The sequence below is a fragment of the Podarcis pityusensis genome (genome assembly GCF_964106645.2).
Source record: "Podarcis pityusensis genome assembly, chromosome: 2".
In the NCBI taxonomy this organism is placed as follows: domain Eukaryota; kingdom Metazoa; phylum Chordata; class Lepidosauria; order Squamata; family Lacertidae; genus Podarcis; species Podarcis pityusensis.
This window is the reverse complement of record NC_138029.1, coordinates 116,478,359-116,506,319: the sequence shown is the minus strand read 5'-3', so window position 1 is coordinate 116,506,319 and position 27,961 is coordinate 116,478,359. Positions and strand designations below refer to the sequence as shown.

The 27,961-nt window shown below is 47.4% G+C and overlaps 1 protein-coding gene and 1 long non-coding RNA gene across 12 annotated transcripts in view; one reads left to right on the top strand and one right to left on the bottom strand.

Moving 5' to 3' along the window:
• TNXB (tenascin XB) overlaps positions 1–27,961 on the top strand; it is a 124,729-nt gene that overhangs the window by 39,177 nt on the left and 57,591 nt on the right. For 9 of the 11 annotated variants that reach the window (XM_080991531.1, XM_080991530.1, XM_080991533.1 and 6 more), the window contains exons 2-11: positions 6,898–7,348; positions 8,388–9,062; positions 9,966–10,078; positions 11,412–11,565; positions 13,174–13,455; positions 15,436–16,128; positions 18,572–18,904; positions 21,165–21,446; positions 26,596–26,904; positions 27,501–27,800. In XM_080991531.1, the coding sequence (XP_080847657.1) occupies positions 6,898–7,348; positions 8,388–9,062; positions 9,966–10,078; positions 11,412–11,565; positions 13,174–13,455; positions 15,436–16,128; positions 18,572–18,904; positions 21,165–21,446; positions 26,596–26,904; positions 27,501–27,800 (3,592 nt within the window). The remainder of the gene's footprint in view (positions 1–6,897; positions 7,349–8,387; positions 9,063–9,965; positions 10,079–11,411; positions 11,566–13,173; positions 13,456–15,435; positions 16,129–18,571; positions 18,905–21,164; positions 21,447–26,595; positions 26,905–27,500; positions 27,801–27,961) is intronic. The other 2 variants (XM_080991534.1, XM_080991536.1) reach the window with 2 other exon arrangements.
• On the bottom strand, positions 21,478–24,113 carry LOC308470245. The gene is made up of 3 exons (XR_013982297.1): positions 23,637–24,113; positions 22,148–22,378; positions 21,478–21,607 (listed from the first exon to the last, which is right to left on the bottom strand). It is a non-coding gene; the product is annotated as an uncharacterized lncRNA (long non-coding RNA).

Sequence of the window (27,961 nt, the reverse complement as noted above, 5' to 3'; positions counted from 1 at the left end):
CACCCCAGCTCACTTCTCTGCCTGAGGAACTGTATCCTGTAAAGAGGTCCCTTGGCATCAAGGTCTGTTCTGTCCCAATTCAGAATCCTACTTAATCCCCCTTCAGGCTGGACGTATGGTTAGGCGACAGAATTGGCTTGTGGCGGGAAATACCGGGCCGATGAATCAGCACCGACACTCCTGCCCCCACCCAGCACGTGGCGGTTATGTGCGGGGGGGGGGAATGCGTGGGTCTGATTTATCGGAAGGAGCATCAATATCAATCGTTTGAAACCTCTCTCAGTCAACAAGGCAGCCTGGGGGCTGAGGGGAGAGGGGCAGGCTGGGCCTACTGAATCCTCTCAGATTTGGCGACGGTGGCGTTCTAGAGAGTTTGCAAATGGAGGGAAGGGAAATTTGGAAGGCGAGGCGCCTGGTGCTGCTCTCCTGCTGAGTCCTTCTGTAAGAGGCTATTCATATTGTAGCATGAGAGGAGAACAGGCGTTTTATTTACTCCCAATAAGTAACGGAGCAGCCCCTGGAGGGAACGAAGGGAAGTCCAGGAAAGTTTATTGGAAAATTGCAGCACTTCAGGCCAACAGCTGGAATAATAATAAAGCTGGTGCAGGAGCTCAGATGTTTGTTAACTCCCATGGATTCCAGCAGTGCGCTGACCCGAAGGGAGAGGGGAAATGTTAATTCCCCATTATAGAGTAAGGTTAATTCAGGATAGGGTCTCTCGCCACCATTCCCCCCTCCATTTCCTAGACCAGCTGCATGGCAGGCAGAAACTCTATTGGTTAAGCTTTCTTCATCTTCTTCTTCCCTGACAGGAAGCTTCAGCTGCTGGTTTTGTTTGCTGTTTTGTTTTGTTTTGTTTTGTTTTGTTTTGTTTTGTTTTGTTTTGTTTGCTGCCTTGTGGTTGTTAAAAGGGTACTTTTGAGGGGGGAAGCAGGTGGGTCCTAAAAATAGGTATCACAGGTGTCAAAGGCCAGGCTAAGGAAAAGCATCTTCGGCACATGACTTCATTGCCCTTGGTGACTTCGAGACTGAGTTACTGCGTTGCACTCTATGTGGGGCTTCCCTTGAGCTCGATCTGGAAGCTGCAGCTACTGCAGATTGCTGCAGCGTGATTGCTGACCTGAGCGAGACCCTGTCAGCATGTCGCACCTCTGCTTAGACATCTGCCCTGGCTGCCAATTTGATGCTGGGCCAAGTGTAAGGTGTTAGTATTAAAATTCCTTAATAGCTTGGGACCAGTTTATCTGCGAGATGGTCTTACCCCTTATAAACCCCCTTGACCACTTCTGTCTGTGGTGCCACATAACACTTGTTCCTCATTAGTAAGAAATCCATCTTTTGCTCTGTCACCCACACTTTGGAACTCCCTGCTTATTGACACCAGGCAGGTTCCTTTGCTGAACTCTTTTTAGCGCCTGCTTAAACATTTCTGTTCAGGCAAGCCTATCCAGACATGCAGAATGAGGCGTGTAATCTCTTATAGCTTATTGTTGATCTTATTTATCTTTTGAGTCTTTTTGCATACCTGTTTTTAACTTTTATTGATATTTTTCCGGTAAGCCACTAAAAGGCTTTACAGTGGTACCTCTTTTTACGAACTTAATTCGTTCTGGAGGTCCGTTCTTAACATGAAACAGTTCTTAACCTGAGGTACCACTTTAGCTAATGGGGCCTCCAGCTGCTGCCACGCGATTTCTGTTCTCATCCTGAGGTAAAGTTCTTAACCCGAGGTACCATTTCTGTGTTAGTGGAGTCTGTAGCCCGAAGTGATTGTAACCCGAGGTGTTTGTAACCTGAGGTACCGCTGTATTACAGTCAAGCACTTCTATGAGTTGTATTCGACTAACTGTTACTCACAGTAGATACATTGAAATTAATGGCCTTAAATTCCTGTTTTTTTAATCTTGATCTGTTTACTCTGAGTAGCATTTCTGCTGAATGCAATCCTATTTGTTGTTTAGTCGTTTAGTCGTGTCCAACTTTTCGTGACCCCATGGACCAGAGCACGCCAGGCACTCCTGTCTTCCACTGCCTCCCGCAGTTTGGTCAAACTCATGCTGGTAGCTTCAAGAACACTATCCAACCATCTCGTCCTCTGTCGTCCCCTTCTCCTTGTGCCCTCCATCTTTCCCAACATCAGGGTCTTTTCCAGGGAGTCTTCTCTTCTCATGAGGTGGCCAAAGTATTGGAGTCTCAGCTTCAGGATCTATCCTTCCAGTGAGCACTCAGGGCTGATTTCCTTAAGAATGTTTGATCTTCTTGTAGTCCATGGGACTCTCAAGAGTCTCCTTCAGCACCATAATTCAAAAGCATCAATTCTTCGGCGACCAGCCTTCTTTATGGTCCAGCTTTCACTTCCATACATCACTACTGGGAAAACCATAGCTTTTACTATAAGGACCTTTGTCGGCAAGGTGATGTCTCTGCTTTTTAAGATGCTGTCTAGGTTTGTCATTGCTTTTCTCCCAAGAAGCAGGCGTCTTTTAATTTCGTGGCTGCTGTTACCAATCCTATACATTTTGTTAAATAGATGAAAAATGCTGAAAGCTATGCAATGAAGACTGGGGCAGATTTAGGGCTATGTGAGTGGTGCACATGCACTGAGCATTGAGCCCCGGGGGCGCCGTCTCACAAGGTACTAGGTCCTAGAGTCCTCCTGCCGCCTTCCCAAAGCTTAGTTAGCTCTTTCCCAGCTTTGGGAAAGAGGTAGGATTGCTCTGGGAACTTGCCAGAGCCTTGTGCCTCTTTCCCAAAGCTGGACACTTCCTTACCTGCTTTTGGGAAGGCAGTGCGAGGGCTGGGAATGTTGGCCTTGCACAGGGCGTCATAGTACCCAAGTCTGCTGCTAATGAAGGTGCCAGACACCCTTCTGTGGGGAGGGAACTTAGGGGCTGCCACAGAGAATTCCCTCTCCTGGGCTGCCACCCCCTGAGATTTTGAGGGACACTTCCTCTGCCAACATTAACACCTGAGAGGGTCTGCAGGGAAAAAGGTGGTCTTTCAGGAATTGAGGGCCTAAGTCAGGCATCCCCACACTTGGCCCTCCAGATGTTTTGGGACTACAGGTCCCATCATCCCTGACCACAGGTCCTGGCCTAAGTCATTTAGGGCTTTAAACATTAATGTAAGCACCTTGAACTGGGCCTGGGGGAAAACTGGCAACCATTAAATCAGCAAATTCTAAATGGAGCCCCACCCAGTAATCTGGCTGCTGCATTTTGGACCCACATAGAGCGCATTGCACTAATCCAATTTGGTAGCTACCCAGAACCTGGAGTACAGTGACCAATTCATTTCTGTGCAATAAGGGACATTGGTGGTGAGACATTGGTGGAAATAGGCAGTCCTAGCCACCGAGGCCGTTGACAGTGTTGGATCCAGGAGTCTGAGGCCCAGGCAGCTACAAGTAAGGAAATCCCACAACCTCTGGAGGCAGGTCAATCCATGGCTGTACTGCAGACTGTTGTCACAAGGAAGCTTTAAGGATAAGATTGAGCTCCCTCTGTCTGTCCTGGCCCACTCTTATCTAATCCATTTCTCCCCGTCTACCCTGCCAGCTTCCTCCACCATATCTGACTCCTGGCCACGTCTCTGCTTGCATTTCACAGCACTCCGTGGCTTGTCCTTCCGTTACCCCCCCGCCCCCTGCCGTGCACTGCTGTTCCTGCTTCCCAACTGCCTGGCTCTGGCGAGCGCTATGGGATCCCTGTCATGCCTCTGTTTTGCATTCCTGCTGTCCACATCAATGCGATTGGAGATATCTGCATTGTGCCTAACAATTCCCTAGCTGTTTTTTTTTTTAATCCAGTGGTTGTGCTGCTGCAGGAGCAGGCGAGAAAACCACCTCTTTCGGTGGGTTTCTCCAACTGAGGTTGCATCAAGGAACAGCCTCTCCCCCCCCCCTCTCTCTCTCTCTCTCTGTGTGTGTGTGTGTGTGTGTAAGAGAGAGAGAGAGGTTTTAACACGTGTTAACAGACATGAACTTTCCTGAACTTCACAGTTGTTTTTATTTACTAGGAACAGCTTCTGTTGCCTGGCTGGTTGTTCCTGGTTAATCACTTTCCCATTTAAAAAACACAAACTTTAATTTTGTCTTCTGGATATCCTCCCCCCTTTTAATTAAGTGGGGTTATATTTAGGGGTAAGGGACACGGGTGGTGCTGTGGGTTAAACCACAGAGCCTAGGACTTGCTGATCAGAAGGTCGGCAGTTCGAATCCCCACGACGGGGTGAGCTCCCATTGCTTGGTCCCTGGTCCTGCCAACCTAGCAGTTCGAAAGCACATCAAAAATGCAAGTAGATAAATAGGTACCGCTCCGGCGGGAAGGTAAACACCGTTTCCGTGCGCTGCTCTGGTTCGCCAGAAGCGGCTTAGTCATGCTGGCCACATGACCCGGAAGCTGTACGCCGGCTCCCTCAGCCAATAAAGCAAGATGAGCGCCACAACCCCAGAGTCGGCCACGACTGCGGTCTGGGGTCCCTTTACCTTTACCTTTATTTTTAGGGGTGGATAAATCCGTCAAATGCCGTTTCCCTCAATCCCTCATTTTTTCCACATTTCCCCAGCAATTCATCCATGAAAATTCATCAAACTCACAACTCCAGTTCTGCCCAAGGCTTTGACGTATAAATCAGATTGGCACATAAAGCGAGCAACAGGTTACAAGAATCAGCAGGTGGACGAGAGCTTAAATACATGGTGCGTTCAACGCTCTGTGGGTTCGAATCTGGCTTGGATGTAGCTGCCCTGTGATTGAAATTGAGGGCTTGTCCTCACTTCCGCTTGTGTTGTGCCTTTAGAAAGCATGGGAGGTTTTCACACTTACTAGACTTGGATCCCAGCAGCTTTTCCCTTTCCCTTCTCCCTTCCCAGGGAAAATCTGCTCTTTAGTGCTAAACTGGAGCAAATGCCTCTAGGGAGAAAACCTGCATCACCATTTACTCCGACGGAGCACTAAAGAGTGGTTTCCCCCTGGGGAAAGCAGTATGATAAGCGGAAGTCTGAATAAGTGCTCAGAGAGGGATAGTTATGGCACAGGAACACAGGAAACTGCCTTATACTGAGTCAGAGCCACTGGTCCATCTAGCTCAGTATTGTCTACACTGACTGGCAGTGAGTCTCCAGGGTTTCAGGCGGAAACCCAGCCCTGCCTAGAGATGGAACCTTCTGCATGCAGATCGGATGCCCTACCCCTGAGCTCCGTCCTTTCCCCTACTAAGCAGTCCTGCGTCATTCATTGCGCACCCATTTCCCTTTCACACACTGTGGCTACCAAGGAACATTTTATGCTGAATGTTTCAAGGTTGGAGCTTCTATCAAATCTGCTGTTTGCTGATTTAATTTTGTTTTTAATCTTCCTAAGCCACCCTGAGAGCTTTGGCTGAAGACTAGCCAATAAAGAATGAACCTTCAACAAACACATATTTTGAACTGTGGGTAACCCATTGTCAGACAATTATGTTTTCCTAACGTAGCTTTGGCCAAAAGCACCATCCCCCCTCTTGGCTATTACATGAAAGCTGATGCGGTGTAGCGGGCAGCCAAGAAGTTGAGCAGTGAATCAGGAGGTTCATCGTTCAAATTTCGCCTCAATCATAAACGGACCCGGTGGTCTTAAGCAAGCCACTCTCTCTCAGCCCATCTAGTCATAGGAGTCAACCTCTAGGGGCCGAGGTCCCCTTGGTCCCTCCAATAAAATTAGGGGCCCCCAATGTTGATGGGCATTGGCATTCAAATGGTATGGGTGTGCCCATGAGGGGGGAGACCTTACCTGGGCCCCCAAATATTTTATTAAAGTTGGCAATCCCTAAATCTATTACAGCATCCTGTTCTCACCATAGCCAACTAGACACAAGATGGACATGAGCCAACAGCTCTCTGCCTATCTGTTATTCCCAGAAACAGTGGAGGCAGAAAAAAATTATGGCATCAACCTTTGTAGGGAGCAGTTGACCTTATCAGACGCCTCTCGCCAGAGTAGACATGGGAGTGGCCATTGCATGCAGCTAAATGCAGAACTGTCCAAATCATGCAGAACAGGGATTGAGAATACCTTCGGTCCACCAGAAAGGTATGCTGTTCTAAAATTCCCACCAGCTCTAAACCAGTGGCCATGACAGTGACAGGATGGCAGATTTTGGAGTGGCATACGGTTCTTTGTAATAAAAATAATAATTTATTTATTTATACCCCACCCCTCTGGGCGGCTCCCAACAGAATATTAAAAACACAATAAAACATCAAATATTAAAAACTCCCCTATACAGGGTTGCCTTCAGATGTCTTCTAAAAGTCAGACAGTTGTTTATTTCCTTGACACCTGAAGGGAGGGCGTTCCACAGGGCGGGCGCCACTACTGAGAAGGCCCTCTGTCTGCTTCCCAGTAACCTCACTTCTTGCAGTGAGGGAACCACCAGAAGGCCCTCAGAGCTGGACCTCAGTGTCCAGACTGAACAATAGGGGTGGAGACACTCCTTCAGGTATATTGGGCCGAGGCCATTTAGAAGCAGAGACAGGTGTGCTGGCATAGTCTCAGATTGCTTGGTATAGACCTGGGAGGAACAGACTTATGGAACTGTGGGAAGGAGGAGATCTTCAGCCTCCACAACTGCCTCATAGGGACAAAAACTACTGAGAAAAATTGCTGTGCTCATTAGGCCAGGCAACTGTGAGCAGGCCTTGTTTCTCCTAACAAAGAGTTAGCATCACATACTCTCTGTGATTTATTGCTGGCTAGCTCTCTGACAGAGTGTGAAAGGAATATTAGAAAATAGGACAGAAGTACTTCCATAGTAATAGGAAAACAGATGCAATATTCCACACAACCGAATGCACCTTCAGGTCCATTTTGTCGGCCCTCATCCATCCATCTTTTTTTGTTGCCATTTCCCTCACAGGTCCAGAGCATGGGGAGACAACCAAGACCCATGCCTTTTCTTCTGTTCCTCTTCTGGCTGGGGACCTCTTGGGAGGCGCATGTGCCCCACCGGGTCATCCCTTCCAACGCTACCGTTTTCTCTCATATCTACACGATAAAGCTGAAGGGAGATGGCACCGAGGATGAGGGAGCCTCCTCTGCACCCCAAGAGGCGCTGGGCCCTCCTGGCTCCTCCAGGGGAGGGGGCCTGTACGAGCACACGCTGGAAGGGCCAGACCAGGAGCATGTGGTCTTCACTCACCGCATCAACCTGCCCCAGCAGTCCTGTGGGTGCCCACCTGGCACCGAGGACACCCAGGACCTCTTGAGACGGCTGCAGGCACTAGAGAACGAAGTGCGGTCACTGCGGGACACCTGCCAGGCTGGGGGAGGCTGCTGCCCTGCGACCAGCAGTTCCCAGGCTAGTACAGGTAAGGCCTTGGAGAGGGTATACAGCACAGAAGTGACCCCCCTGGGGCACAAGGAAACCTACCCCACCGGGTTCTTGTGGGGATGAAATGCGGGTGGGAGAGAACCACTACAGTTTCTTCCAAGGGAAGAAGACTCAGAGCCCGGGGAGTGGTGGTGGGACACTGATGAGTGGTCAGAGGGAGAAGACTGGGAGGAGGAGGTGTCAGAAGCTGAAGATGTAACAGGGTTTGGTGAGCTGGGAGGCTCTGTGGCAATGTCCAGAATGAGAGGCAGAAGTTGAAGCAGGAGGGAGGTCAAGAAGCATAGATGAGTCAGGCTGGTAAAGAGTCACAGTGGTGTCTCCCACTCCTGCTGCGACAAGCTCTCCTCCCCTCTGGTCTTCCAGAACCAGAAGAGGCATGAAAAGGGCAGAGGAGAGGTTGGCTTCACACAAGTGCAGTCTCTGATTGCTTGGGGAAAAACCCTGGAGATGATGGGACTTGGGCAGCTGTGAGGAGGCAGGAACCTTCAGTCTTAGCAACTGCTTCGTAGGGGCAAGGCCTACTGGAGATGAGCTGCTGTGCTCATTAGGACTGACCCTCCTGTTTCTATCCTGTGTTCTTGCTAATAAAGAGTTGACTCCAACTTGCACATTGTGATTTACTGATGGCTCGCCCTGACAGGCGTGATATATAGGCAATACAGTCGTACCTTGGTTCTCGAACGCCTTATGACTCAAACATTTTGGCTCCCGAATGCTGCAAACCCGGAAATAAGTGTTCCGGTCTGCAAACGTTCTTTGGAACCGAAACGTCCGACGCAGCTTACGTCGCTTCTGATTGAGTGTGGAAAGCTCCTACAGCCAATCGGAAGCTACACCTTGGTTTCGAACATTTTCAGAAGTCAAACAGACTTCTGGAACGGATTCCATTTGCGAACCAAGGTATGGTTCAAACTGTATGTGCAAATAAATAAACCCACAAGATGTTTAGGTGTGGCCTGGCTTTCAATCCCTGACCTCCTTCTTCCCTTCCCTACTTTCTCTCGCCCCTCACCTAGGCCAGACGGACACTCGCACCTTGTGCTCGAACCATGGTTCCTTCGACCTCTCCCGCTGCCTGTGCGAATGTGAGGCAGGCTGGAGTGGCCCCACCTGTGCCGAGCCAACCTGCCCAGGTGGCTGTGGCGGCCCCCAGCGTGGCAAGTGCACAAACGGGCGCTGCCAGTGCCGCCCCGGCTACTCCGGTGCCCGCTGCGAGGAGCCGCCTTCCTGCCCAGACGACTGCAACGACCAAGGGCGCTGTGTGGATGGGCGCTGCACCTGCTTCCCTGGCTACGTTGGACCTTCCTGTGCCGACCCGGCCTGCCCGCAGGACTGCCAAGGTCACGGCCGATGTGTGGACGGGCAGTGCGTGTGCGACCCCGGCTATTCCGGGCCCGACTGCGGGAGCCGGGCCTGCCCCAGCAACTGCAACCGGCGGGGAGAGTGCCACAACGGGCGGTGCGTCTGTGAGCCCGGCTTCACGGGCCCAGCCTGTGGAACCAAGGCCTGCCCCAACGACTGCAACCAGAGAGGCCGCTGCCTGAAAGGAGCCGTGTGCGCCTGCCACAAGGGGTATACCGGGCCGGACTGCGGGCAACTGGCATGTCCGGAGGACTGCAGCAGCCGCGGGGAGTGCCAGAACGGAGTGTGCCTCTGCCATGATGGTTATTCAGGAGAAGACTGTTCTATAGGTAGGTAGGAAACACCTCAAGATGAAATCGCTGCGGCCAAGTAGCTCAGGGTGTTGGGTTAGCTTCTCTTGCCCTCAGGCTATTTTGCAAGTTCCTCAGGCACTTCAGGTCAAACCCTGATGCTTGCCAACCATGTAAGTGAGAGGAAGCCTTTGTTTTTCATAAGGGAATAGTTATCTTGTTCATCAATAGTAGGCAGCATACCGAACAAGCTTTTACATCCGGTATGAAAAGGTCTCTGATTTAGTGCTCATTTTTATTTCGTTTAGGTGTTCATCCACGCTATTTTTGGTGATTGCAATTTTTTAATAATTATACATTTTTTATAAAAAAAATCATTACATTTACATTCATATTTTTTTTAAAAACCTGCTTTTAATGTTTCATTTTAAATTGCTGTGACCCGCCCTGGGATATTGGGGTGAAGCACGAGCAATTATTATTGTTGTTGTTGTTGTTGTTGTTATAAATTTTATATTGGTTTTTAAATCTGTCTTGAGGTTTTTGTTGTTTTGTTTTTAAAACAATGTTTTTTAATCACGTGTACATAAATCACCTTGAGGGGAACATAATTCATGAATAAAATCATCTTAATTATCATAGTCAGGCACTCTGGTCACCTGATCACAGTCTTTCCTGCTGTGGTGTGATGTATTGTATTTCCATTTTTATTTCCCCCCCTAAATTTGCATCTATACATATACTGTATAATTGCATATGCAAATGGCATGCAAGTTCTAGCCACCCTAGGCATCAGAGCTTTTATCTTGCTGAGGTTCAGATCAATGCGCTTTTGGGGGACACGCTGGGGAGGGTGAGTGTTAAAAGAAGGCTGGGATTAAATTTGGTTTTCGACTCTTTTCTGCCTCTCCACCACCCTCCTCTTGCTCTTGACATGAACAGAGATTCCATCCATTGGCATCCATGTGAAAAATCGAGATGAGACGTCCTTCCGCTTGGAGTGGAACCGCCCGGAAGTATCTGTGGATGCGTATGAAATTCACGTGAAGCCCACAGTAAGCAACCACTCTTTGGGACAATGTGCTTCCACAGAAAGCAGGGAAGGGGGTGAAGGAATGGGTTTCCCAAACCCAAAACTGACTGTGCAGGCAGTTTGAAACTGCACCAAAATCCCTATTTTTCCTTAGCTAAAATCCATTAACTTGAGCTCTGAGTCAATGTATAAACAAGTGCTCAGAGCCCTCTCCTTTATCAGTTTGTGAAGGCAAGGATGACCTTGGCTGTTCTAGTGGAACAGGGATGACACTCTGTGCCTTATGTCCTGACCACAAAAGACGCACAGTCCTAAGTCCGAGAACAACGCCAGAGCGTGTTCTCGGAGATGATGACCTCTTCCTCCAAGATAAGAGTAGGAAGAGGAAGATCCTTTTATGGTCAGAAGTACAGGAAGGAATACCCTTTTATGGTTAAGAATACCAGAGCAAGAACATATGTGATGTCCACCTGCATACATAGGCTGACGTGGTTGGATTCCTGGGGAAGGAGGGAGAGGGTGCCTGGAGGATATATATACTGCATGAAACTTCTCATTTCTTTGGACTTGCTGTGGACTCACCACGCAAGTGCCTTCTGCTATCCGGAGAGCAGATTAAACTCTTTCTTTGAACCAACCTCGGTGTCATTTGACTTCCTTCTTCCTGTCCCGGAGCAACGCAGACCCAATCGGTGAACTCCAATAAGGCTACAGGGGGAGATTGTAAGGGTGGGTCTTTGAGCAGGGGGCTTCATTCATTTGGCTAGAAAAATTGTGAATGGTGTATGGGGGGAGAGGGAATAGAGGTATATCAGGGCCGGCCCTAACATTAGCTAGAGTGAGACAGCCACTTCATGAGGCAGATGCTGAGGGGGGCGCCAGTGAGATGTTGGAGGGCGGAGCTGGTTGCGCTATGCAGCTCGCACTGTGGCAACTCAGCTAGCTTGCTGCCCTCAGTTGTGGTGGAGGGTGTTGCCCTATGATTCGTGCTAAATTAAGATCCAGTTGCCCCTCCGGCTGTTTTCTGTAAGTGGGCTAGGGGCGCACCATTTTGTCTCAAGCAGCATAATATCTTGGGCTGGTGTTGAGGTCTCTCTTAACACTAGAACGTCATCCAGTGAACCCAGGTTGTGAGAGATTCAGGAGCGACAGAAAGGACTTCTACACACTGTGCGTGGCTGAAATATGACATTCGCTACCGCTCGATGTGGCGGTGGCAGCCAACTCAGAAAGCTTTAATCAGACCGGGCTGCGTGTGTGTATCAACACAACTGGGCACTGCCCAGCGGTGCGTTTTTGGGTGTTTCCTTCTGGTGCCGAAAAGTTACTCAGCACCTTTCTCCTCTGATGTGCAGCGGGATCAGCAGGCAGGTGAATCAGTACGTCTGTCTGGCACGGAGACAGGTTTCGAACGCAGAGGGCTGACACCGGGAGAGGAATACACTGTCACTGTCCGGGCAGAAAAGGGGCAGCGCTACGGACCCCCCGTCACCCAGACCGTGCGTACACGTATGTAGCCTGGAGCAATGTGTTTCTCTTTTTAACACTTGATTGGGAGCTGCCCAGAGTGGCTGGGGAAACTCAGCCAAATGGGTGGGGTATAAATAATAAATTATTATTATTATTATTATTATTATTATTATTATTATTCTCTCTTTTGTCCATCTCCACCCTTGTGGCCTGTTCCCAGTTCAGCTTTAGGAGTGCCCATCTCCAGTCTAAATTACTCTCTGTGGGGCAGTGATAACAATGATCATAGAATCATAGAACTGTAGTTGGAAGGGATCTTGAGGGTCACCTAGCCCAACTCCCTGCAACGCAGGAATCTTTTTGCCCGCAGCCTTCCCAGGGTGGGCTCAAACCAGCAACCTTCCGGTTAACAGCCAGAGGCACTGACCAAATGCACTGCACCACCTTATAACCCACCTTTCCTCCAGTTCTCCCTCTTCCCCTTTTATCCATAGGCAGAGAGGCAGGGACACCCAAAATCACCCACAACATTCTTCTACACTTCTGGAAGTGGCCTTTTCATTGTGTGAAAGCTAAGCTACAACAAAGCTAAGCTGCAGAAATTAGCAGATAGTGGAACGTTTGGAAACAGGATGCACTGGTGTGCGAAAGCAGGCTAATTCATGGAGGGTAAAGGCTCCAAGTGGCTACCGGTGGCGGACTTTGGGCTGTCACATGTCAGCGGTGCCCTGTGTGGTGTCCAAATTCGCCCCTGCTGCCTCTCATGCTCCATTTTGCAGCATTGTTGTGGCGCCCCCTGCAGCGTGGCGCCCAGTGCAGCCAAACTGGTTGCGCTATCCTAAAATGGCCTCTGTGGCTGCTAACCACAATGGCTATGTCCTGCCTCCACTGTAACAGCCTCCGAATCTCCAGTGTCGAGAGAAGTGCTGGTCCTGCTTTCAGGATTACTTTTGGCACTGCAACATGATGCCAGAGCATGATGGGCCCTTGGCCTGATGCAGCTGCAGAGCTTTTCTTACATTCTTATACCACCTTCCCCTGCATATCATATCCTTAACTGCACTTCTTCTTTTTTCTTCTTTGGCGATCACTCGTAGCTGAGTAAGATTGTCTTCCATGAACACGGTTTTAACAGTGAGACCGTTAGTGACTGTGGAGGCCAATTCTGGATCCACACTTCCTTCCACAGTGGGGACATTGGTTTCCGGGTAGGAGTTGATCATGGTGAGGGTTTGCCAAATATGTCTTCCTCTTAGCACGTTTCCCCCTTTCGTCCTAAGTTTGAGCATCTTCAAAGTCCATGACACCTTTGGTAAAGGCTGTTCTCCAATTGGAGCGCTCATAGGCCAGTGATTCTCAATTGTTGGTGTTTATACTGCATTTTTTTAAGATTTGCCTTGAGACAGTCTTTAAACCTCTTCTGTTGACCACCAGCATTATGCTGTCCATTTTTAAGATTGGAATAGAACTAAACACCTGTACTTCCTGTTACACCTTGTGTCAACAAATCAAGGTTTTGGCCTCAGTTTTAAAGTGCTCTGCCTCCGCTCCCTCCCTTTCATTCCGTACAAGTTCCTGCTGCCTCTAAGTGTCCTCCTGTCTCATTTCAGTGCCTTGTGTGCTATGTACATCTCTCCCCCCTTCCAGGAGTAGCTCCTCCGCGTGGCCTGCAGTCGTCGCAGGTGACAGAAAACTCCATGACCTTGGAGTGGGAACCGCCAGCCTCTCGCCCTGACAGCTACATCCTGAGCTACGTGCCTCTGGTTCCCTCTCGGCCCGCCCAGGCCGTGAAGCGTGTGGAACTGCCTGCAGCGCCTGAAAGCGTCACCCTGGACGAGCTGGAGAGCAGCACCCGATACCGCATCACCATGTTTGCCCGCCAGAGTGGCGAGAACAGCCGAGCCACCAGCATCATCGTCAGCACAACTGGTAGGGCCCCGGGAGTGACAGCTGGGAGCTAGCGTTGCCCCTTGTCTTAGCTGGGGATGCGGGAGAGATTCAATTTGTACCGAAAGGCAGACCTACCTAATCCACACTTCCCAAAACAGTTTGCGATCCAGAACGCAGCAAAGGCAAAGGGAAGCAGAGCGCTCTTCCGATTGACCCACTAGCACTCCTGTTTTCAGTTCTGCAACCTAATGGGATGCCAATCACTAAGTGCTTGATACCTGTAGTACAAAACTGATAGAGAAACGGGGCTGGGTTTCATAGTCCATGCCATCTGCTTCCCTAACATGCAAATCAATCCACATGTGAGGCTAGCTTATGGGGCCACAGGTTATGCCACGTGGCAAGAGATTAAGGGAGAAGGATGGTTCAGGATGGGCAAAGGAGGCAGGTTTGTATTAAAATGTGAAGCTGACATTCTCAGCTTTCTGAAATAAGTGCATGAACTGAAACTCAGCTATCTTTCGAAATCTACAATTCTCCCAATTTTGATAAACGACTAAAACCTCATGGTGAAATGAAAGAAATGGTCATAACAAAACTCAACAAATGTATCCCTAGGCCCAGCGATTCTCCATTGTTACTTCCTAACTCCTTGCTAGGACTAGGGACCTGCTCATACCTTAGCTTACCTTAGCATACTGTGAACTTCTTGTGTCTCCTTTGATTCCCCCACGTCGTTCTCCTCCAACTTCTTCTGTCCCCCATTTTCTCCTCCCTAAATTTGGAGATTCCCTATGCGATCGATGCAGCTCTCCTGTTTGGATTTTCAAAGCATGAGGAATCTCTGGGTTTAGGGGGGAGAAAGTGCGGGACAGCAGCAGCCGGAGGAGAACACCACACGGACAAGGTCTGCATGTTCATCTGTCTCCAGCCTAGACAACAATGGTGGTGAAAAGGAGGCTCAGCAATTGAGGCACCATCCCACCAATTTAGGGCAACTGAGCTACCACCCCACCAACCTCATTCTGCCCTCAGCCAGTGCTCAACTGCCCACCTTCTTTCTTAAAACCAGTCCAGGGGGTAAGCCCTGGCTGTCACCTTCCTTCTCCTTTAAGCCCAGCAATGCCCCTTGAAAAACTCAGCTCAGCAGAAAGGAGGATGGAGGCAAAGCTAGGACTAGTTGGCTCCACCTGTCATTGGCTCTGGCTCTTGCCTGTCATTGGCTATGGCTCCGCCTACTGTTGGGCTTCCCTGTCTTCCACCCCACTAGACCCAAAGGGCACCAGTCCCAACAGCCATCCCTGGGGGGCAAAGGCTGCCAATGCCTGCTTGCTCGTTGGGTCTCAACCTCACAGGCAGGCAGGTGGCAAGAACAGTGAGCAAGGAGGACAGCCACAGCGAGCAATGGCGGCAGTGAGAAGGTGGACTTTTTAAGGGGAATCGGGGTGTGGAGGGTGTCCTGGAAACAGCATACCAGTAGGAAACTGCATGCCAAAGGATAACTGCAAGATGAATATGAAACTGCCCACATTCAGTGCCTCTCATCTTTCACCATAATCTTTTCCCCACGTCTTTTCTATCCAAGTATTATTACCCTCTCATTATTTCCTTTCAACAGCTGCAGTGGTCAGAAGATGGCGTCCCTTTCTCTCCCATAGCCCCTTGTTCTTCCCTTCTCTTTACAGCTCACAGGTCTCTGAAGATCCAACAGACAGAAAGGGCTACAAGGGTGATTTCTGAGGAGAGCTCAAACTAACTGCCCCGCTTTTATTGCAGCTGATGTGAGAGCTTGAAGGAAGGTTCCCAAGAAGGGGTCAGCAGCGTGCATGTCTCTTCTGTGGGGTGCCAACTCCATTGCAGGCTGCTTCAGAAGGGGTGGATGGGTGGGAAACCAGGTATTTTCTTACCAATTGGGGATCTACCTCTGCAATTGATTTACCACTTCCCATGCATCCCATCTCCACAGCTCACTTTCATCCCCTCCTTTGCTGTAACTGCCTCAATTTTTGATCCCACCAGCACCAGCTCCGAGCCAGCCAGTCCGCCAGTACTCCACACCACCCCCCTCTTCTTCCCACCGAAGGCCTGACTCTTCCTCCTCTGGGCCTGGAGCTGGTCAGCCAGGCAACAGGCCGCAGCCAGGCCGTAGCCCTTCCAACGTTGCCAAAGCTAAGGAGCTTTTCATGAAGAAAATGACAGAGAACATCTCGACCAAGCTCTCCCCATACAACGGGACCCTCCTTGAGCGTTTGGAGAGCTACCTCCGCGCCATAAACTTCCCTCTCCATGGCAACCGGACCATACAGAGTGTGGCCAGGGACATATACATCTATCTAATTCTCCGGAAGCCAGAAGAGGTCATAGACAGTTTCAAGGACCGGCTTGACAGAGAAACTGACGATCTGCTTCAGAAAACAGAATCCCCAACTGCGAGAGGCAGCTACTCCCACTCAGACCACCCCAAGCCGGCGGTAGTAGGCAGCTCCTCAGGCAGCATTGAGGTGTCTCTGGACAGCGTGAGAGGGGTCTCTGACAACGTGGTCATCCTCTACCGCAATACAGGGACTGGAAAAGTAGGGGAGCTAGTGGTGCCTGGAGATTCCTCCAGAGCAGTTATCACCGGATTGGATCCTGGCACAACCTACCATGTGGAAATCCACGGGGTGCTGAAAGGACGTTCCTCTAAGTCATACTCCTTTATAACCGCCACAGGTACCAGGATGGCTAGGACGTCCGTCTCCCAGGGTGGTTCGCTATCTCCTTCTTGCCTGTAATCATACAATCACATGCCTCGTCCGTGTTGCCACCAAACTGAATCTGTGTGCTGTCCAGACATGTGTTGCTTTCGCATTCTCCAGAACAGGAGTGGGGAACCTTTTTTTTTTTAAAGTCTCCATTCTCAGACCAAACAAGCGAGAGGCATTGTATTACATTTCAAGGACCTCTTCCAGCTAGTTGAAAAGACTTGAGGAGAGGGTGGAGCGTGACTGACAAAGGTTGTGGCCTGGGGAAAGTTCTGAGGGCCGGATTGAGGAGGGTAGAGGGCCGCATTCCGCTCACAGGCCTGAGGTTCCCCACTCCAGAAAGTCGTTCAGACAGCGGCCTGCTAATTGTTTTCTCTTTTTCCTAATCCACAGCTTTCTTGACTTCCTCACTCGTATCGTTCTTCACGCCAATGTCACAGTGTCCACCAGCTAATTATCTTCTTCTTCCTGAAGCCAAATAACGCAATCACTTGCAGCTCCCCGAATTTTGTCCAGTCTGTTTTTTTGTGCTATACACTGCTTCTCGGAGTCACTGTGTTTGCCTTTGCTCCTTGTCTGTGTTGCCACAAGATTGTCTGAATGTCTGTGAACCAAACTACGATAACCTTTGGAGGGGATCTAAACCCAAAAACAAAACAAAACAAAACAAACAAACAAAAAACAGTTGTGGTTGGACTCCAACTCCCATGAGCCCCAACAGCATGGCCACTGGCCAGCGGGATGATTCAAGTTGTAGTCCAGCAAGGCCTTGAGGGGCACCCCCTTTCCTATGAATTTGCTTGCAAACAAAGGAGTATTTATAGACTTCTTGACAAAAAGGTTTAGGATGATCCCAGTCAAGGATGATGCTAAATATAAATGATGTTTGGAGAGGAAAACAGGGTGACTGAGAAGAATTTAATTTAAGTATTCATTGCATTTTTATTCTGCTTTTCTGTCTAAAACACCAGCTTTGTCCAAACCTCCCTTTTATCCTCTCTACAACCTTGCTAGGTAGGTTAGACTGCAATATAGCAACCGGCCCTAGATCACCAGTGCTCTAAACACAACCTCACACTGGCGGATTATTGTATCTAGTTTTAAGTATTTAGTTTAAGGTTATGCCTTGAATATTTATTAGGAAGACCCAAAGAGTTCTCTCTTTAAAATAAAAGGGGGGACCCCCCCAAAAAAATTAAACTTCACAATTTTTCACCTTTTGAATTTTGAAATTCCACTGAACTTTATGCTTCTGCGAAATGTTGTTTTGGCACTACTTCGTCTCTGTCACGTGATTTATTTATTTATCTTCCATTGCGCACCCTTTTCCCAGCTACAGTCGCGTGCTGACCTTGGTCAAGAGTGTCTCTGGATACCTTTGTGTTTAACTGCTTTATTCTTCCTCCAGGCAAAGCAGTCATCCCGAGCTGTTGCCTTCATGTCGCTTCTGTGTGGCTGAAAGATTTCTCCCTCAATCACACACTTTCTTTTGCAGCAATGTTGGCTTCCACCACGCACCCATCAAACCAGTTCATGCAGCTGCTGTTCCCACCATCCACTGCTCAGCATCTCTATGTGCCCACCTTGAAATTAACTGGGATATTTGAGTGGGGTGTGCGTGCGTGGTTTTTTTCAAGCAGGTGCTCCCTCTGATTGGGTGAAGAAGCCATAGAGGAAATGATTGGGGTTCTATCCAGTACCACAATGACTTCTGCCCATGTAACGGGACTTATTTTCCTCTCTGCATGTGCCTCATTTGCCCCCATTGGGGAGGGACAAGGAGTCCCATTGCACAGATGGAAGTCTTTGTGCTAGAGGGATGATTTTGTGGGATACAACCCTTCTCTCACCCCCTCTTCTTGATGGGGTGAGCTCTGATACAGGTTTGGCTAGCATACTTCTCCAATGAACTGGCCCCTGCTCTCCCCTGAAATCAGCATTCTTGATTAGAATTGAAACAAAGTTATGTTTGGGCATGTAATTCTTAATAAAATTTATACTCATTCAAATTTTCTTGGCAAATTAGGTCTAGGGTGAAAGTGGAGGGTGAGTTTAGTGTAAATACTCTCACTCATTGCAAAAAAAGAAAACAAAAAACGCACAGCCCTACAAAAAAACCTAAAGCGGTATATATATTTTGTTAAATAAAATAAATAAATAGCACAGGGCCTGGAGCCCTCTTGAGATGTGCTATCAGTGACCCATGCCCTAAGTATATGGACTGCCACATTCTTTACTAGCTAAAGCCATCACATAGCCTTCAAGGGCAGCCCACTGCCATAGAGTACATTACAGTAGTCAATATGCCTTTCACCCCTTATTCCATGCCCAGGGAATGGGGAGGTATGCTAGTTGGAGTAAAGCCGGGGAGGAGGTTGCAATTTTCTCACCCAACATCTCTCTTTCTTCAGCTCCAGGATCTCCTTCAGCTGCCAAGACCCAAACTTTCCCTAGACTCACCACAAAAAGCCCTGAAGTGCCACTGCGGGACCTGACTGTGACGGACATCTCTCCGGACAGTCTCCGTGTGACTTGGTCGGCCCCACCCAGTTCCTTCCGCAGCTTTTCCCTTCAGTACAGGGACCCCAAATCCAGTGCCCCACCAGGGGAAATCAGAGTACCGGGGACAGAGAGAAGCGTCACCGTGATGGGTTTGACCCCCAGAACGGAGTACGAACTGGAGTTAAGTGGGGAGAAACCTGATGGGAGCTACAATCCGCCTCTAACTACAAAGACATCCACAGGTACATCGCTCTGGGCTCCCCGAATTGAGGATGCTGCCATATGCAGAGTCAGATCATGGCTCCATCTAGTTCAGTATTGCCTACACTGACTTGCAACAGCTCGCCAGGGTTTCAGTGGGCAATCCCAGCCATGCAAGGGAGCGAACCAAGGACCTTCTCCATTTAGAAGAGATGCTCTAGGCACGAGCCACAACCCTCATTTACCCAGCTATATTTGATCACCTTTCTTTCTTCTAGGCCTCCTTTACTTTGTTTCAGAACCTGCACAAAGACGACTTCATAACACCTCTTATAATATTTCTGACACAAACCAGGAAGTTTTGTAACTCACTAACTCCCATATTTCTTCCAGACACATATTTTGGGGTTCAGCAGCCCGCTTCTCCGTTCCGGTGTGATAAACACCAAATTCTTTCCACCCTGCAGGATTCTGAGATGTTGGCGGTTATTTATCATGAGCTGCTTGCTGGGTGTGGGATGGGGGTCGGGCAACACTGAATCCTAAGGCGTAAGGGAAGGCGGTCCCCACAACCATTCTAGAGGGTTTCCTAGCAAGAGTTGCCATGTTGATTAGCCTCTATACTGCTGCAGTAATTAGTTATGTTTTATATACGGTATTTTGGTTTTGTATTTTTTTAATATGATGGAAACTGCCCTGGGATCACTTGTGTGTGATGAAGGATGGTGCCGCACACACCCTTGCAGTGGTGTGCTGTGACTTGAGCACCTGCTTTTAGCATTGCGGCACCAGTTTCCTGGAATCCTCTTCCCATCAAAGTGAATCAAGCCCCAACGTGCCCGTGTTCTTTCAGTGTTATATTGTTAATCTCCCTTTCCTTCCAACTCCTTCCCAAATTAGGCTGCACACACACCCTACTTTTAAAGCACATCTCCACACCTCCAGTATTCTGGGAACTATAGTATACCCCTCACAGAGCTATAATTCCCAACAGCCTTATACATTCCCCAGGCTTCTTGGGGGGACATGATGTGCTTTCAATGGTTCTTCTTCTTCTTCTTCTTCTTCTTCTTCTTCTTCTTCTTCTTCTTCTCCAGTGGCGATCACTCGTAGCCGAGTAAGATTGTCTTCCATAAACACGGTTTTAACAATGAGTCCGTAAGTGACTGTGGAGGCCAATTCTGGACCCACACATCCTTCCACAGTGGGGACATAGGTTTCTGGGCAGGAGTTGATCACAGTGTGGATTTGCCAAGCGTGCCTTCCTCTTAGCACATTTCTCAGTTTGTTTCCATGCAGCCTTGATCTGTTTTATTTCTACAGTTTTCAGTTCTCATTATTAATGCTTCGGTGCTGTGTTATGATCTGTGTTGTACATTCTATATCTGTGTACTGAAGAACATAAGATGAGCCTGCTGAATCAGACCAAAGGCCCATCAAGTCCAGCATCCATCCTCTTCTCATAGTGGCCAACCGGATGCCTGTGGGAAGCCTGCAAGTGAGATATGAGCACAACAGCACTCTGCCTACCTTCGATTTCCAGTAACTGGCATTCAGAAGCAAAGTGAGGCAGAGCATAGTCATCATGGCTAACAGCTGTTGATAGAGGTTGATAGCTTCCCAGAGTGGCTGGGGAAACCCAGCCAGATGGGCAGCGTATAAATAATAATAATTATCATTATTATCATTATTATCATTATTGCATAGCTGTCAACGTTTCCCTTTTTTTAAGGGAAATTCCCTTATTCCAAATAGGACTCCTCGCAAGAAAATAGAAAAGTTGACAGCCATACATTATTATCATTATTATTATTGCCTTGTCCTCCATGAATTTGTCTAATCCTCTTTTAAAGCCATTCAAGCTGGCAGCCATCACTGGCTCCTATAGACACCGCTTGGGTAGTTTTTTGAAAATATAGTGGTGTAGAAATCTGGAAATCAATGAATTAATGAATGCAACCGAAAACTTACCGTGAAATGAACTTCTTCAGTCCAGAGGAGGAACTGGATTGTAGCTAAGTTGCTCTTGGCTGGGCTCATGGATAGTGCCATTATACAGTTTGGTCATTAGGTGGCACTAGACTTAGTTGCGTAAGATAGAACACGGATCACGAAACAGTATTAAAACCAGCAAGAACTAAAAACTGCAGAAATAAAATAGACTTCTTCTGGGTAGGCTTGGTAAAATTAAATAAAAATACTTGGGAATTAGGATAATTATATTTTCTCCAATCCGCTTACTTCTTTCCTTCTTAAGAGTTTGGCAGCCATCATCCTCTCCTCCTCTTGTTCGTTTTTCAGCCCCGGCACCAGCCCTGGAGAAGCCCACTTTGGGGCACCTCTCCGTCTCAGACATCAAAGAGAACTCTGCCCGCCTGTCCTGGGACATCCCCACGGGGACCTTTGACTCCTTTTTGATCCAGTATAAAGATGCTGAGGGCAAGCCGAAGAGTCTGCCCGTGGACGGAGGATCCCAGGAGGTCACCATCTATGACCTAGCGCCTTCCCGGAAGTACAAGTTCAGTCTTTATGGACTCGTGGGCCGCAAGAGACATGGCCCTGTTTCCACAGAGATGGTTACAGGTGAGCGATGTCTCTCCAGAATGTTGGTTGGCATACTTCTTGATTTTTAGAGTTGAAATGAGTTTGGAGTGGGGGGTGGCCGAGCAAATCCTAAATCAAATTGGCTTGCAAAAATAAGTCGCCATCACTATCCTGGACTCCTTCAGGGGGAACACCAGGGGCTGAAATTTATAAATTTATAAATTAAATAAACAGTAACCTTCCCTTCAGGTATGAGTGTCATTGCTTTTGCAGCCCAAACAGTGCCGTCCATGCAAAAGAGGGACGTGGCAAGGTTTGCAGAAGTAACCCCACAAAAAGTTATTAGGGGGGGGGGAACATATGGAGGAACTCCAAAACAGCCCAACGAGAACAGTTTTGGTTGTAGCTAATGCTAATTATACTCAGAGTTGAACCATTGAAGTTAAGAAACATAACTAATCTAGGTTTATTGATTTCAGTGAGTCTACTCTGAGTAGAATTTAGTTGGATACAATCCATAGAATGCTAACTATTGGGCAGGGGTTAAATAGAAAAGTGTGTAGGAAAGGGAAGGGAATGGATTATTCCAGAAGGGGAGTAGATGCCTGGCTGGCTGGCTGACCAGCTAACCATGCCCCTTGCAGAATAATCCATGCCGGGACACTCCACACCACATTTCATTGCAGGTCCCATTTGCTTATATACCTTTTAAAAAAGAAAAGTCAAGGCCAGATACTCACCAGAGGCAATGTTATTTCTGTGCAGAAACAAATGAGGCAGATTTTCCAACAATTATAACCATGCCTTGCCAATTTTGTTGCATCAGATTGATGATGATTACATTATAAATTGTTGTGCTGAAATTTCTCTCTTCCACAAATTACGTATTCCAACGGTCCCAGTTATGCAGACCGTTGGATCCATCTGTTTTTCTTTCTTTTAAAAGTGCGTTTGAATTGGCATATTATTATCTACAAAGTAATTGACAATACTTCAGTTTTATAAACCGATCTTCACGGTCAGAAGCCAAAAAAAGAAAGCATGAACATTTCTAAATTTTCAGAAGTAATATTCGGGGCCTGAATTCCATCCTGTCTCAGATTTGTAAAACGTGCAAACATTAATTCAAGGCAGCCTAATCTGCTGGAATCTCTGCTGCTTTTGAAATGCTCATGTAATTTCCAGGCCTTCCTAACTTTATCCAGGTCCGTAATTCTGCAGAAACACAGACACCTAATATGTGGTACTGAGCACAGGATTAAGAATGTAAGAGTTTGTCTGCTGGATTAGGCCATGGGTGCTATGCAGCATGCATGGCCCTGGCACTGAAATTTGTGGGTGCCCAGCCAAATTCATGAGGAATTTTGTGGGTGCTCAGGCACCCAGGGGTTTGGCACCTATGCATTCAGAGATGTACCACTTTTGATTTTAGAGACAGCATATAGCCAATATTACAAATAGGTCCTGATATTTTTGTTTTCCATGAATCTGTCTAATCCCCTCTTTAAAACCGTCCAGGTTGGCAGCCACTGCTACACACTGTGGTAACAAATGCCACTGTTTAACTCTGCCCTGTGGAAGGAAGCACTTCCTCCTTGAATATCCAACCGTTGAGAGAGAGAGAGAGAATGACATTTCGTTTCTATTTCATTCCCTGCTTTGGAGTGCTTACTGGATTTCAGGAAATTCAAAATGGCTGCCACCATCAAAATGGCTTCCTCTGTTGCCACTCAGTCTTATAGAACCAGTACACATTTTTACAGGGTGGGCGGATCATTTCCCTCAAGAAGCTTATTTTAGTCAATAGGTGCTGTGTTAATCGTACGCCTCCCGCAAAAGGACAGTGATAGAAGCCAGGCGTGTTAAAAACACAAAGTCAAACTGTGCCATTCCAATCAGTCCTGGTTTTGAACCTGGAATGCACAGGGAGACTTTAGTTGCATTTAGATTTCTTTGTTTCCTTTTCCAGATAGAAATGTCTTGTAAAAGCCCAGAGATGTTTTACTTGAAAGCAGGCCCAAAGGTTTAAAAACTATCCCATCATGGTGTTGCTTTAAAAAAAAAATCCAGGAGGAGGGAGGAATCAGAGAGAAATTGTTCATGTCCCATGTATGCCTAATCTATAGTAAGCCCTACTGAGTTCCGTGGGATTTACTCCCAAGTAAACATGGCGCTGATGAGTTGGCAAAATGGTTTGGCCAAAGAAAAAGTAAGCTGAGGACAAAGTACCTCTTCTAGGCCCAAGGGTGTGGGCAGCAGAATACAGCTGTATCTGTGAAGAAGCTCTGACCAAAAGGCAGGAATGGAATTTTTATGACTCAAAGTTATTACACTGAGGCAACAGAAACCCCTTTCAGGCCAGGCCTGTGGTCTGAATCCAACATTTGTGGCCCTGGGAGTGTCAGATGTCAAGGAAATACTATCTGACTTTTAGAAGACATCTGAAGGCAGCCCTGTATAGGGAAGTTTTTAATGTTTGGTTTTTTACTGTGCTTAATATTTTTAATTTGTTGGAAGCCACCCCAAAGTGGCTGGGGCAACTCAGTCGGATGAGCGGCATATAAATAATAAATTTTCATCATCATCATGATCATCTAAGCTCAGCTCTCCAACTTTCTGTTTATATCCAAACTCTAAAGACAGTTTCCTCCTCACAAAATTCATCATGCCCTCCAACATTTTCCCGATGAAAATAGGGGTGTCCTATTCCATAACAACAATTTTACTATTTATTTTACCCCACTCTTCTCACTGGGTTGCCCCAGTCACACCAGGCAGCTTCCAACATACCATATTTTTTGCTCTATAAGACTCACTTTTTCCCTCCTAAAAAGTAAGGGGAAATGTGTGTGCGTGTTATGGTGCGAATGCAGGCTGCACAGCTATCCCAGAAGCCAGAACAGCAAGAGGGATTGCTGGTTTCACTCCGCAGCGAACCCTCTTGCTGTTCTGGCTTCTGAGATTCAGAATATTTTTGTCTTGTTTTCCTCCTCCAAAAACTAGGTGCGTCTTGTGGTCTGGTGCGTTCTGGTGCGTCTTATAGAGCGAAAAATATGGTATATAAAAACATAATTAAACATTCAACAAACTTCTGTATGGAGAGCTGCCTTCAGATGGCTCGGGGGGCGGATAACTCCATACCCTCCAACATTTCCAATGAAAATAGGGTCATTCTACCATACCCTCCAACATTATTCTGATGAAATTAGGCACATCCTAAGGGAAAGCGGTACATTCCGGGATCAAATCAGAAACCAGGACAGCTTTTGTAGCTCCAGGACTGTCCCTGGAAAATAGGGACACTTGGAGGGTCTGATTCATGTGAAAGGATGGGGTTTGGGGTATGAGGTTCTGCTTTCTTATATCATTGGATTTTTCTGCCAAGCATAAGGAAAATTTGCTGAGGAGATAAAATAATGTTCCTATCATGCACAACTTTCCAGAGTTGGTTCTTCTTGAATAAGTTGGCAAACTTCACAAAATTTTGCTTTAATCACTGTTTCTCTACAGCTCTGGCCCAGTTCTTCCTAGTCCCGCCCTGACAAACTTTACTGCACTGGTTATCTTTCAGCATAGCTCTGCTCATCCTCCTTTTGGTCTTATTTGCTACACTTCTATTAACACACAAAATAAATATCCACAAATACATAATGTATAAACCATTATAAAAAATAGCACAGCTCAGAACATGGATGGTGGGGGGGGGGGAGAGAGAAATAAGGTTCACGTCACATTTTACGCAACTAATTCTGACTTATATATACAAACTGAAGCACGACTATCTTTCAAAATATGCACTTCTCTGAATTTTGTGATGCGGTTCTCCGAATCATATGTCCAAAAAAATTGTATACTAGGCCAAGTGTGAACAAAGATGGGAATAACATATAAAATGCATTGATTTAGCCCTGTGGGATAGCTCAGTTGGTAGACCACGAGACGCTTAATCTCAGGGTCGTGGGTCTGAGCCCCACATTGGGCAAAAGATTTCTGCATCACAGGGGGTTGGACTAGATGATCCTAGTGGTTCCCTCCAACTCTATGATTCTATGATTCAAGGGGATATTGCTTGCAATTTATCACAACAAGAACTCAGTAACTCGGAGCAGGGCTTCTAGTGCAGCTGCACTTTTTCAGTGGAATAGCATTAGTGTTGAGATACGACAGGTGCCCCATCAACATTTTCCATAAACAACTGAAGACATCTTTGTTCTGACAGCCTTTCCTAGATGGATAAATCGTCTATACCAGGGGTGGCCAACTCCCAAGAGACTGCAATATACTCACAGAGTTAAAAACTGGCAGTGATCTACCCCCTTTTTGGGGGTTTGGGTCAAAGTTGTTGAGTTTTTTCCAGGCAGGAGGTAAAATGTTGAGCTTTTTTTAGGGGAGCCACAGTTGTTCAGCTTCTTTGGGGGGAGCCAATGATCTACTAGTGATCTACTGCAGACGTCCAGTGATCTACCAGTAGATCACGATCTACCTGTTGGACGTGCCTGGTCTATACCACAAGTCCTGTTAGGGTTTTTGTCTTGTTTTAAATTTATTTGCTGTATTTGTGTATTTAACTGTTTTTAATTTTCTTATATGGAAAACACCTTGAGGAGTGTTAAGTTGTGGGTGAACATATCAGACGACACAGCGATTCTTCAAACAGTTCTTGTTTATTCACAGGCCAGGACAGAACTGAACTGAAGGGTTCAGTCAGCCTACTTATATAGAGCTCCAGTACAATGTAACTGTAACAATTTTCTAAAACTATCCAATCACTGAACGTCACTTTCAATCCCTTATTTGCATAACTATGTACAGTATCCCCCTGCTGGCCCAGGGTGAGAACTTCAGTACATAACAAGGAGATTGCTTTAAAATAAGTAGTAGTAGTAGTAATAATAATAATAATAATAATAATAATAATAATAATTTATTAGACTTGTTAGTGTATTGCTACCAAAATGTCTCCGATGTATGTCTTGTGCAAAATTGCATGCAACAATGTGAATATTAGGGGGGAAATGCACAGAAATGCTGATATATATTTTTTGCAAGTTGATGTAGAAATATGGAGAACTGAACTGAAACCAGGAAAAACGAGAAACTCAGAAAAATCGACACTGGCAGATCCATTCTTAGCTCAGTCCCAGCACTCCCTTAAAAAAAAAAAAATCTTTGCTTCTTTGCTCTCTAGGCAAAGTCCCAGCCCCAGAAAAGAAGCCTGAGAGAGAAGTGACAGCTCCACCCGGCCTGGGAGAACTCTCCGCCTCAGATATCACCAGCAGTTCTGTCCGCCTCTCCTGGAGTGTCCCCTCTGGGAGATTTGATTCCTTCCTGGTCCAGTACAAGGATGCTGAGGGCAGACCCCAAGTGCTGCCCATGGAGGGGGACTCCCGCGAAGTCACCATCCCTAGCCTGGCTCCTTCCCGCAAATACAGATTCAATCTCTATGGCATCTCCGGTCGCAAACGTCTCGGCCCAGCCACGGCAGATGTCACCACAGGTCAGCAGAAGGCCTGCCATGAACTATAGTATTGTGTTTGCAGGAAGTGGCATCTTTCCCCCACTCTAACCCATTTCCTTTTCCAGGGCGTAATGTTTCATTTTTGCTTCACCCAGGACGCAACTGTACACAGAATTCAATCTGCCTTTGCATCTAGACAATCAGAGGACAAGTGTGGCTGTTACCCCATTTATCTGGGTGTAATCCCCCTTGAATTCCGAGTAAGACTCATTTAGGATTGTGCTGTAACATGCTTTCACCTTCTCCGAAGCCCTGCAAAAGTTTTGTGTGCTGAAAGTGCTCTTTTAAAAACCAGTGACCTTGGATTATATGAAAGGATGGGTGCCACCTATGCACATAAGCACTCCTGTGGTCTTTTCAACAGGCGAAACGAAAATAAACACCCAGAACAAGGGCTGACATTCAAGGTGCATCTTATAGCGCAGTCCTAGATATTCAGCTGCTTTTCCCGCCATGACCAGGAAAGCAGGAATGAGAGCGCAGGCTTAGAAACATTATGTGTGGGTCTCTAGGCCTATTGAGGGCTGCTGCTTCTGCTGCCTTTTATTATATTTCGTCTTGCTTCCCCATAACAGCATCACGGGACGAAGAGCCTGTACCTGAGCCTGAACCAGAACCTGTCCTTGGTGACCTCTTAGTCTCAGATGCCACCAGCAACTCTGTCCGTCTCACATGGAGTGTCCCCACTGGCAGCTTTGACTCCTTCTTTCTCCAGTACAAGGACCCCGAGGGCAATGACCAAGCCCTGACCGTAGACCAACATTCTCGCGAGGCCATTGTTCCAAATTTGGTTCCTTCCCAAAGATACAGATTCTTCCTCTATGGAATCTCTGGGCCCCAGCGTCTTGGACCTGTCTCAGCTGATGCCACCACAGGTTAGCACAAGCATTCAGTACACGTATAGTGGTACCTCGGGTTACATACGCTTCAGGTTACATACGCTTCAGGTTACAGACCGCTAACCCAGAAATAGTACCTCAGGTTAAGAACTTTGCTTCAGGATAAGAACAGAAATTGTGCTCCAGTGGCATGGCAA